The sequence below is a fragment of the Sciurus carolinensis genome, chromosome 9, assembly GCF_902686445.1.
Source record: "Sciurus carolinensis chromosome 9, mSciCar1.2, whole genome shotgun sequence".
Lineage (NCBI taxonomy): Eukaryota > Metazoa > Chordata > Mammalia > Rodentia > Sciuridae > Sciurus > Sciurus carolinensis.
The window spans coordinates 73,410,792-73,423,513 of NC_062221.1; the positions used below are offsets into that span (position 1 = coordinate 73,410,792).

General features: G+C 41.5%; 1 protein-coding gene across 5 annotated transcripts in view; it reads right to left on the reverse strand.

Moving 5' to 3' along the window:
• Pla1a (phospholipase A1 member A) overlaps window positions 1-12,494 on the reverse strand; it is a 38,749-nt gene extending 26,255 nt beyond the window's left edge. The window contains exon 1 of one of the 5 annotated variants that reach the window (XR_007110252.1): window positions 12,265-12,494. Coding sequence is in view for 3 of the 5 variants with exons in the window: in XM_047564725.1 (XP_047420681.1) it covers window positions 12,265-12,442 (178 nt within the window). In the remaining 2 variants the exon portion in view is untranslated. The remainder of the gene's footprint in view (window positions 1-12,264) is intronic. The other 4 variants (XM_047564725.1, XM_047564729.1, XM_047564726.1 and 1 more) reach the window with 4 other exon arrangements.
• Window positions 12,495-12,722: the final 228 nt, after the last annotated feature.

Sequence of the window (12,722 nt, forward strand, 5' to 3'; positions counted from 1 at the left end):
CTAACTCTTTATTGAAATGGTCTTTTGCTTCCTGTATTTGCTCTTTTAACTGTCGATTGGTGTGATCATTCAGTGCCTGCATTTGCTCTTTCATCTCATCATTCAATGCCTGCATTTGCTCTTTCATCTCATCGTTTGCTTCCCTGATCATTTTAATTATGTACATTCTGAACTCCCTTTCTGTCATTTCTTCTGCCATGCTGTTATTGGATTTTATTGATGTAACATCTAGATTTGTTTGGGGCATTTTCTTCCCTTGTTTTCTCATATGGTTCAGGTATCAGTGGACCGCTAAGATATTGCAGATTTCCTCTATTGACTTATAATGTCCCTGAAAATTTCTAGTGTATCCCCTCTTATCCTTCAGTAGCCTGAAGTCTTGGAGGAAGTTGATAATGCGGTGCTCCACAAGAAAGCTGCCTCTCTAGGGGTGGTGACCTTCAGGTGGGGTATATTCCCTGATAGTAGGCAGAGGTGCCTCCACTTGTTGACCAATGATCATCCAAAGGGGAACTAGGCTGCGGGCTGAGGCAAGGCCCGTTTGGGCCTGTGTCTCTGGTTTTACCGTCCTTGTGGGAAAATCTCACCAGCAGGGAAGACTCACCCGGTGGGGAGGTCTCGCTGGCCAGTTCCCCTCCTAGATGTTCCCCTCAATCTACAACTACCACCTGGGCTGGGCTGCTTTCCTCTGCAATGTTTCCAGGGGCCCGGACCTACCTCCTGAGGGAATGCTTTCAGTTTTTCTTTATTAGGAATGATGTTGGCTGTGGGCTTAGCATAGATAACCTTTACAATGTTGAGGTATGTTCCTACTATTCCTATTTTTTCTAGTGTTTTAAGCATGAAGAGGTGCTGTATTTTATCAAATGCTTTCTCAGCATCTATTGAAATAAACGTGTGATTCTTAACATTAAGTCTATTGATGTGATGAATTACATTTATTGATTTCCAGATGTTGAACCAACCTTACATCCCTGGGATAAACCCCACTTGATCATGGTTTTAATATATTTTTGTATGCTATTTGCCAGTATTTTGTTAAGAATTTTTGCATCTATGTTCATCAGGAATATTGTTCTAAAGTTTTCTTTCCTTGATGTGTCTTTGTCGGGTTTTGGTGGTGATACCAGCCTCATAGAATGAGTTTGGAAGGTTTCCCTCCTTTTCAATTTCCTGGAATACTTTGAGGAGTATTGGTATCAGTTCTTCTTTAAAGGTCTTATAGAATTTGACTGAGAATCCATCTGATCCTGGGCTTTTCTTGGTTGGTAGGCTTTTGATGGCTTCTTCTATTTTGATGCTTGAAATTAAACGTGTCTTTTGATTCTTCCCGTTCTCTCATTGTTGCGGGAAACAGACCTGTCCAGAATTAGCAAGCAGCACTCAGAGAGGAGAACTCCAAACTTTATGCTGGCGGGCACAGAGGTGAACAAACTCCAAATTCTAAGCCCTCATCCACAGTTTCTCACAACATTTATATGTTATTTAGCATCATCTTAGATGCGTCCTATCACTGGGGCTTTTTTCTTCTTTTAAAAAAATTCCTAATCTACCCAGCTACAGGTCTTGTGCAGGGTCTTTAACCGAAAGATTGCTTACAGAAACAGATAAGAGGAAAGGACACTTTTCACAGGTATCTGTTAAATCTCTAACCTTGAAAGCCTGGTCCCGGGGTGTTTACATTTCAAGAGGGAGTAGTAAGACTCCTAGGGCAGTTATTTATAATCCAAAAGGTAGGGACCCATGACTAATTAGGGTTCCTGAAAAAGACTGAGAGAGGGGAGGGGAACTGACCCTTCCCCAGGCATTAGTTTCTTACTAGAAAGTTTGTATGATTTCATTTTACAACACAAATGCTAAGTAAATCCTGTTGGCGTTACCATTGGAATCAAATGTTCAAAATTTAACCATTTACGCAGTTACAACCTTGGTCCAAGTCACCATCATTTCTCAAAGTTATTGTGATTGCCTGTCACTGTTTTTCCTGTCTATGCTGTTGGCCCCTTTGGTCTAGTTGCAACACAGGAGATAGGTTTACTCTTTTAAAAAGTAAGTCGAGTCATGTAACATGTCTGTGCAAAAGCCTCCAAGGCACAAGCTTTAAAAAACCTTTGGTGTAAACCTTTGATGTATCAGAAGTCCTAACAATGGACTACAAGACCTTAAGTGCTCTGACCGCTCCTCTCAAGAGCCCTTTGCTTTACCTTACTTAGGTACTCTGTTCCAGCCAGAGGTCCTCCTTGCTCTTCCTTCTGCTGGGGGCACTTTGCACTGGCTGTTCTACCTTGGATCCACCTGGTTTATTCCCTCCCCTGCTGGTCTGCTTGTTGAGTGCCATGTTCTCTAACCATCTTTTTTATTTTTTATTTTTTTAGAGCTTTATGGTTATACGTAGTAGTTGGGTTGGTGCCCATATACACATACATGCATGGAAATTGATTTCAGTTCATGATGTCTCCTTTTCCCTCCTCTCTTCCCTCCCCTCTCCTCCTCTACTAGACTTCTTTCATTCATCTATAACTTGTATTTGATTTGTTCTTTATGTATTTCTAACCATCTTTTAAAATTGTAATCTGCTTATGCCCCTCACCCTAGCTCTCTCAGTCTTCCTTACCCTGATCTCTTCACTTGCAAAACAATCATCACTTTCTAATCTATTATGGAATTTGCCAATTTGCTACACTTACTGTTTACTGATCACCTCCCCACATTATATTATACTTTTAAACAAGAAAGGGATTTTTATCCTTTTTGTTTATTCCACTGCTTAGAATAGTGTCTCCCATACACAATAAAGTTCGAGAGCTGGTTCTTGGAAAAGAATGATAAACTAGATGTACTTTTGATAAGACAGAGTAAGAAAAAAAAAGAAGGAAGTCACAAGTAAACAATATCAGGAATAAAAAGGGGATATAAATATAGATCTGGTAGATATTTTTCAAACCATAAAAGAGCATGTTTGTACCTAGCCAAAAGTTGAAAATATGAGTGTTTTCTTAAAAGTGTATGATTTCCTAGATAAGCATAACCTACCAAAACTCAGTCAAGAAAGAAAAATATCAGAAAATCAAATGCAAAACTATAGCATAAAGAAAATGAAACAGAAGTTTTAAATACATCCATCAAAACCCTGTAACAGGCCAGCTTTACAGAGGCGTTCTACTAATCCTGCAAGATTCAATTTACACATATTGTTCCAGAGAATAGAAAATAGGAGATAGAGCCTGGCACGGAGGCACATGCTTATAATCCCAACAGCTTAAGAGGCTAAGGCAAGAGGATCACAAGTTCTAAGCCAGCCTCAGAAACTTAGCAAGACCCTTAGCAACTTAGCAAGACCCTGTCTCTAAATAAAATATAAAAAAGGGATGGGGATATGGTTCAGTGGTTAAGCACCCCTGGGTTCAATCCTGGTACCAAGCAAAAAAAGAAAATAAGAGTCAGAATCCCAACTCATTCTATAAGAATAATAAAAATATTTAAACTAAATAAAATCATCAAGGATAACAAGATCAAAAAGCACAAAAAAATACATCATGAGCAAGCAGAGTTTAATCCAAGGAATAAAAGAATTGTATAATATTATAAAGTATATTAATAAAAATTATATAAACATAATTAGTAATTAATATAAAACCATAAGCTCATCTCAACAGATGCAATTCCATTTAGTGGTGTGAATAAATAAGAATACCTTCCATTACTGCTTCTGTTGAATATTGTACCGCGGTCGTAGTCTTAACCAGGGAAATGACATTAAAATGGAATAAAGTTATAGGTTTTGACAAGGGAGAGAAAAGGAATTGCCAGTCTTTGAAGATGGTCAAACTGCTGATCATTCAAGAGAGAGAACATAGTCCAGTGAATCCTGCCAGAACACCTCCACCCCCATCCCGCCAACCCCTGCTCCAAACCAAAGAACAGTGACAGATGAGACTCAAAAGACAGGAAAAAAGGACTTTGATTCTTGCTCTTGGGTTTTATTAGATATCGCTTATGAAAAGGTTTTGTTGTTGTGTTGTTTTTCTTCTTTAGTTTGTTTATGTGTGAATTATATTGATACATTGTGAAGGATTAAAAAAAAAAACCTTTTATAGCCAAGCACAGTGGTGTACTCCTATAAATTCAGAGAGGCTGAAATAGGATCACAAGTTTGAAGCCAGCCTGGGCAACTTAGCAACCCTGACCCAAAATAAAAAGGTAAAGGGGCTACTCAGTGGTAGCATACCCCGGGATTCAATACTCAGTACTGGAAAAAATTCCTTTTGTTCCTTGGATTAAACCCTGCTTGTCCATGATGGGTTTTGATGTTGTTGTTGTTCTTTTTATTATCCAATTCTCTAATTCACTTTTTAAATATATGTTATTTTATCATTATGCCTGTTTTTATTTCATCATTTCTTAAGTGTATGTTTTTATCCCTGTATATTCTCAGCATGCCTATTTTAAATTCCACAGCAGGGTAACCCCTGTTGAGTCCCCTCTAGCCCTGCAGGAGTTGTCTCTTTTCTTCTCACTTGAATAAATGCTGCTCTTTAAAAAACACACAAACGAACAAACAAACAAAAACATATATATATATATATATATATATATATAAAATCTGGAAAAGAAAAAGATTTTCATGTAAAAGGAGTCAATACTCTAATACCTACCACAGAAAGAAGTAAGAGAAACTTAAATATTTGAGTAAAGCCAGAAACAGTGCCACATACCTATAATCCCAGCTACTCAGGAGAGAAGGCAGGAGAATCACAAGTTCAAGGTAGAAAGTGTACAGGTTTGAGGTATTGTTCTGTGGGCGCGTGCATGCTTAGCATGTGCTGGGTTTCAGGTTCAATCCCCAGCACCAAATAAATAAAACATGAAAGTGTAGTTTACAAGTACAGACAATACATGGAGAGGCTCCAACATTTACCTAATATTTGTTCTCTAAAGGAAGAAAATAAGAGAAAAAGTAATATTTTTAAAGATAATTGCTAAGACTTTTCCACAACTTAAAAAAAGTACAAATTCTCTGATCAAAAATTATTCTCAGAATAATGAGTAAGATCAAAACATAAGTAAATCTATACCAGGCACCAGATTAGCAAGAATGAAATAATCTGATAACACTAAATATTACTGATAGAGAACAAGTGGTCACATACAGTTTTGGTGGGGATCTGAAATGAGTCAACCACTTTGGACAGCAATCTGGTTACACATGGTAAATCTAGAGAGCCCATTGCCTTGGGATCTAGTGATTCCATTTTTTATATCAATCTTAAATTTTTCATATTGCAGCATGTACATTGTAGAAAATATCTGGAAACAACCTATCTGTGTCTTTGTGGAAATGAGTAAATCAACTGTGAGTTAATTTATAATTGAATAGCCTGCAATATTAAAAATGAGGAGTAGTAGTTCTCTACCTGAATAATCCCTGTTGGTGAGTAAAAAGTAAAATCAGAAATTTTAAACTTTTCTTCCCAGGAGTAAATTTTATGCATCTTTTCTTCTGAATCTTTCCAGGAAAAAACTGTATACATGAACAGGCATAAACTACATATATTTAAGTATTCCTTTTGTATTTATTTTGTAGTGGAAAATACCTAGAACTTAACCCAAGTGAAGAGAATTCTATTTTACAAGTTTAAAAGCACTGGGACTTGCAAACTACGTCAATCAAACTGGAATACAACTCAGATAGAACACAGGACTCTTTAGCAAAACGGGAAGTGGTAGAAGGCAGGAAAGACCTTAAAACCCCTTCTAGGATAGTTAACCCCTAGGATAATTAACTAAACCCCTTCTGTTTAGTTAACAGAAATGGGAGGTGATAAGGAGAAAGAAAGTAGTCCGGGCAGTGGGCACCATAATTCCCTGGGAAAGGAGAAAAATGGGTTGCTGAAGCGCCCTAATTCTGGGATCGTTTCTCTCTGGGTGAAGTTCAACCAAGGTATTAGGCTCTGGGTGCCAAAAGTTCCTCTGCTGACAGGGGACACAGCAAACAGAGGACTTTTGGGACCAGAAAGACCCAAAAGTCAGTCATCGAGCAGAGAGGATGCTTCTCATTCTGGAAGGCACATCAGCATGTGCGAGCTACACGCTCTGCGGATGACTTTCCTCTGGGGTTAGGGGGATATTCCTGGGTAATATTGTGCTATTGCCTTCAGTTTTTATTTTGGGAAAAGAGGGTTCTAGTCTTGATGAAGAAAACTTGGAAAGTCCAGGGAAAGGAAATAGTCTTGGCAGGTGACTAGGATGGCAGTCAAGTGGCAGGCACTAGGAACTGATGGTGGCCATTTGCCTTTTTCATTCCCATTTTTGCAAAAAAAAAAAAAAAAAAAAAAAAAAAAAATTTCTTGGCACAAGCACAGGACGTGGAAGCTACTCCCACTTGCATTCCATTCCCTGTACCTTCTTCTGCATGTTTCCACTCCTGTTCCAGCTTCCTTCTATGTGGGTTAGTGAAGTTTTACAGGTCACCAAGGTGCTTTGTGACTGATCATCCAGTGCTTCTAAAGGCCATTAGAGGATCTCTTCAGCCAGGGAGCAGAGGATTGTATTCCATTCTGATTTGGAGATGAGCATGTCCTTTCATGTGTACTACCAACCTGTGCTCTGGGTGGATAGATTAAATGGAGATTCTGGAGACTTTACCATGTGTCTCGCTAGGGCTATAGAAGAAATAGTGTAAGATAGGAGATGTAGTCCCCACCCTCCTAGAGACCACACTCAAGCTGGGAATAACCAAACCAGACTCTGTACTAGGGTGGAACTAAGGGAAAGTGAGGGGGCAAGAGCCTGAGCTGGAAGGATCCTCACCAAGGGGATGCTCATACATCGCTAGTGGTGAGGAGATTCTAGATACCAGGCAGCAGGAGGGAACCCGGCAGAAGAGGAGGACTTGGCAGATTTAGTGGAGCTGAGTGCAGGTTAAGGCAAGGAGAGCAGATGGAGATCCAAGGCCTCAACACAGGAACCAAGGGCTTGGTTCACATGTGAAGTGCTTTTCTGAATGAAGTAGGGCAACTGACAGTGAACTCTGGGCATAGGAAGAGCCTCGATGTGATTGCTGAAAAAATTTAAAAGAAGAATCTTCCATCCTCATCTCTGCAGAGCAAGAGTCCCCTGTCTTCTGAGTCTTACGTGTTAAGGGCCACTTCACCAAGACCCCCAGGGCCCACTTTAAGGTGAGGTAAGTGAAGAGCTGGTTTGGCCAGGACTCACTGAGGACTTGGAACTAGAATAGCTAGATGATTTAGAAAAAGAAAATGTGGTGTGTGAAGGGAGAAGGAACAGCGCAGGTGAAAAGCATTTGCTCCTCGTATGCTAAAGAACTAATTTTTATAGAGCTTTAACAATTAAAGGTAAACTATGACCCAGTAAAAAAGAGGCAAAGAGCCTAAACGGGCAATTAATTGAAAGCAAATGAAAATAACCAATAGATACATAAAAAGATGTTCAACCTTAATCATAATCATAATAAGAATTAAAACAACATTGTAAGACTATTTTCCCTATCAGATTGACATTACAAAAAATGTTTGATATTACAGAGTATTGACAGGTAGGAAAATGATCATGCTTACAAACTAATGAACAGTTACAACCTCTTTTTCTCATATTTATAAAAATGTATAATATATAAATCCTTCCAACACAGTATTTAGTATGTAAGCAGTCATTAAAAAGAATAGAGTAGGGCTGGGGATATAGCTCAGCTGGCCCTGGGTTCAATCCCCAGCACCACCAAAAAAAAAAAAAAAAGAATGGGGTAGTTATATTTGTTGATATGGAGTCTTTCACACACAGGCATAGACATACATATAGTACATATGTAACATAAATAAACAATATACATAAATAGTGAGGTTATGTCATATCTCTAGAGTTGTTTTTCCTATTTGCATATATTTCCATGTATCACTTGTACCCTTTTGAAAATTAAAAAAAAAATTTTTAGTTGTAGTTGGACACATTTTATTTATTTTTATGTGGTGCTGAGGATCGAACCCAGTGCCTCAAATGTGCTAGGCGAGCACTCTACTGGCTGAGTCACAACCCCAGCCCTTTTGAAAAATTTTGAATCTTAAAACTTACAATTTTCCCTTGGGTTCACTTTATCTCTGTGACATGCCCAGGCTTGCCAGGGGTTTGTTTATAAGCCATATGAAAGAGAGGTATAGAATTATACATCAGCTTGTCCAAGTCTGAAAGGCGCCCATAGTTTCCCATTTTGGGGCCTGAGTGCTCAGCAAGTGTGAAGGAAAGGGTCCTGGGGACGGGCACAGCCCGGCTTCCCCCCTGGGAAGTGAGTCTCGCGGCCCAGGGGCACAGCACTCCTTTCCCCTGCCTGGGCTGCTCGTGGCTCACACAGTTGACCTGTGTTCTGTGAGTGTTAGAAACATCATCTTTGTGATCCTGCCTTTACTTGTCTGAGGTGTGTTCTGCAGACTGGTATCTCACACATGTTTTTGTTTTAGAAAGTTTTCTTTGGCTAGAGCAGTCTGATTGTGTAGCCTAGGCCAAGAAGGGAGTAGGGTGGCCTGACAAGAACAGAGAGGGCTCAAAACCACAGCTGGACACTGTGCGGTTCAATAAGGAGGCAACGGAGGAGCCAGAAGTGTGTGTCCGGTGTTTTGGGCTCCCTCCACCATGCTCTCAGAGGACACTGCAGGGTGGGAGGAGGGCAGAGGCTCCCACCACAGCTGACTTGAGGGTAGACTCTTGCCAGACCCAGTGAGGATGGCCCTGGCTGGCTTATGAGAGGCCAGCATTGCAGGTCCAACCCTGGCTGCCTCTCCTCAGCCACCTTTGCCCCCAGCTCAACACTACAGGCCCTGAACCTGCACACCTTCTGCAGCCCCAGCCTCCTCAGCAGACACAGCCATGTTCTCTGATGACCTACACAATTTTTCAGCAGTGTGACTGAAATTGTTCACTCTTTTGAACCCCATATTTTGGTGAAGTCTTGTTTCAGAACTGGGGTTATTTAACTAACCTACCATATATGTGAGGAAGTGGCCAGGAGGCCTGTAACCTACTCAGTTTCTCCGTCCAAGCCCCCATGGCCTTTGGTTCATTGAATGGTTCCTGAGAGCCATGACCTGGGTTAGGCTCTGGGGATTTGAGAATGAGTAAGGTACCAGCCCCCATCCTCAGGGACTCAAAGTCCAGAGGGAACATTAAAGTGAGCAGGAAACCGCACAGGACACAGAGATATCGGGCCTGCAGCCAGGAACACAGGTGCTGAGAGAACACCTAGAGAGGCTGCCTGACCCATGTAGAAGACTTCAAAAACCACCTAAGGGAGCACACAGAGCTGGCCTGCAGGCACAAGGGCCAGTTTGACCAAGAAGCAAGCTCAACAAACTTGACCTCCCCCAGTCCACAGAGAAAGCTGCTGTGACCTAACTTGTTGTGGAAGGTTGTGCAGTTGCCCAGCCAAGAAACAAGGGGGCTATCTTCCACAGGGCCTATGAGCATCAGCTGCCATGCTTGTGTGACAGAGAGACCCTCCTGATCGACAGGCACTCAGCACCTCCTTAACCTCCCTCCTTCACCTTCATTTGATTTCTTCCTTTCCTGTCCCTTACCTTTAGACTGCCTTAATGCAGTTATGCTCTTTTTCCTTTCCCCTTTGGCATATGTCCCTCTTGGCCACACACGCACTATCTCCACCTATCCACCAACTCATTTTAATTTCCAAGATAGCACTTTTAAAAGAACAGGAAACATTAATTTGATATATATTGTCACTGTTGACAACAACACACTCAGTTAAGGTGGGAAGGAAGAGAGGTAGATGGGAAATAGAGAACCTTCCACAAGATAGGTGTGAAGAGAAAAGTGGAAGCGGACAAAGGTCCTGTTAATAAGTTATGACCAGCTTACTTCCTTCCCCAGGTGCCTAGAATGCTATCCACACATGTGGATGAAACTGGGTCAGCTTTGTCCTGACCCCAACCCACCTACCTGGGTCAGTATTTCTGAACTCCTTTTTTTTAAAAATTTTTTAAATAAAAGCTTTTATTTATGTATTGTAGTTATACATTCTGACATAATAGTGCCTGCATGGAATATAATTTGCTCCATTTCAGTCCCCTTCTGAGTTTTTTTAGTCTGTGCCAGAGGATCCAGGCTTGCTGAGATATGAAGTTCCAAAAAGAGTTTGAAGGCAGTTTGCTACTAGTTTCCCACCTTGAGCTTCAAATCAGTACAACCAAGCAGATGCTTCCCGGCCCCACAGCAGGCAAGGAGCTGCTAAGCAGGAACAAATTGACCCACCAAGCCCACCTCTTGGAACAGCACCCACAGCTCACCTGAGAGCCTTCAGGGACACCTCCAAAGTGGCTCGTGGCAGCCCTGTTCCCTACTCCTCCATCGTACCATGCAACCATTCACCAATAATAAAATCACCAGAGAATAAGCAACTGCAAAATGTTGGACCCTGTGCACAGGTTGTCTCATTTAGCTCTTAACAGTGCCCATCTGATAAGGATAATCTCCAATTACAGGTAAAGAAAAGTCACTTCCTCAGAGTAAAACAACTGAAATGAAAAGAACCAAAGTAACACCATTTTGTTCTGACCTGACTCCATTTTATGCTTGCTTAGGATGTTTTCTTTTTAGCCTCCTGACAGTTTAGCAGGACCTTCCCACATCCCTGACTATGACCCTGATGTATAACAAAATGACTCTGAAATGTATAATCAAAACAGTTCTCTCATGTAATGAAAGTATCTGTCTCAACAGGGCTTTCTAACCTATATGTGCCTCAATTGTTCTTGTGGTTATTGTTGGGTTTGCCTTTATAGACTCTGTACTTCCAAAATTCAGGTGCTGGGAGTTCTCTAAGGCGTTAGCCTGCTCCAGCAGTTTGCCTGACATGCTCATTAAAGGACCTTTATTTTCCCTTTCAATCTGGCTCAGTAAGTGTGGTGGTCTGTAATTCTCGAGCACTCCATAACACAACTATGGAGAAACAGAACCATGATTCCAGTCAGTTTGTCCTGACCCAGAGCCTGTTCCCTCTGTTTGATCTGGCCTCCGCTGAGAAGCCATGCAGCAACGCTCACCGAGCAGCTGTGGTATCCAGAGCACATTGCTAAGTGTGTTAAGAGAGGCAGGAAGCCAAATCCCCACTTGGAAGAAACAAATGACTGAAGCTGGAGAAAGCCCATGGGAAACCTAGGAGCACCTTGAAAAACCCCCAGATGCAGTCATGTGAGGTGGACTTGGGAGCAGGGAAGGGGTGTTGCAGAGGAATGAAGTGTTGCAAGGGAGAGAGGAACCACTGGAGGCCTCCTGGAAGATGTGAAGAATAGAAGTCCTCCAAGGGTCCAGGTGAGACTTGGTGGCATGCACCTGTATCCCAGCAACTCAGGAGGCTGAGGCAGGAAGATAGTGAGTTTAAAGTCAGCGTCAACAACTTAGCAAGGCTCTAAGCAACTTAGCAATACCCTGTCTCAAAATAAGAGAAAAAGGGGTTGGGGCGCGGCTCAGTGGTTAAGTGCTCCTGGGTTCAATCCCCAGGACTGGAAAAAAAAAAAAAAAGGCAGAAATAACTCAAGGGTGGTATAAGCAACTCCAGGCAGAGGGATGACACATTCTAAAGTTGAGGGATGGGAAGCATCTTGTGAAGAAGACTGAAAAGCAATCCACTTTCAGAAGCATAGGGAGGGGCTCTTTCTGAGGGCGCTGCCCTGCTGGGGTGAGAAGGTGTGTATGAAGCAAGTGGGACCCATGGCTGTTTCTTTACCAGGGGAGAGATATGATGCAAATGGCATATGAGGGAGTTGCTCTAAGGGGCATCTGTAGTTATCATAACTTGAGCTAGGTCAGCAGGATTAGAAAGGACATCTAACAATCTAATGGCAAAATTATGATGAGATTGTAAACTTTAATTTTTAACATTAACTATATCTTGGAACAATGCATATTTAGAGGATAAAATGAATATTTTGGAATTAATTAAATTTTGTTTTCTTATAGTCACCCTGACTTGTGCAAGGTGAAGAGGATTGTAATGCAGGTTTTAGAAAAATGAGTCAACCAGGGGAAGTTCAATTTTTATGACCTGAGAAAGCGCCCTGTTTACCAATCATTCCCATTATGATAGTAGGGGTTTTTTCCTCCCTCTTTTAAATTCACCTTGGGAGAGGCAAAGAATTTTTAGGGGACCTCCCAACAGTTAGTACTGCATACATAGACAATTTAAGAAATGCATTCTTTGACTAAGATAAGTTCCACTCAAGGCCAGAGCCCCCAACATACCTGAACTTCCAATGCTGAGCCACAAAAGGGGTCCCCACAACCAGAAGCTTCTCGCCCTGATGTCTGGGGGCATCGCTGATGCTGAAGTCTCAGAGCTAGTATAAAGCAGACCCCTAATACCAGACAGAGCACATAGTCCAGCCTCCCACCAAACGCCCAGTTGGGGCTCACTAATCATTAACTGGTCTCATAAGCCGTAGAAGAAAAATAAACTCTTCCTATTTGTTTAACCTCTAGAGTTTTCCATTTCTTCGTCTCAATGAAAACAAATACCCTTTACTTTTTTTTTCTTCCGCCAAACCAGGGGACATTGAAACATACTGTTCTTCCTTTCTGAGCCAAATATGACCAGGAAACCATTTCCTGAACCTCTCCCATTTCCCATTACAAAATGTCAGTAATGCCCAGGGTTGAAGTCTTTCATCTCTAGGTGGTCACAATACTCTCACTGTACTGGA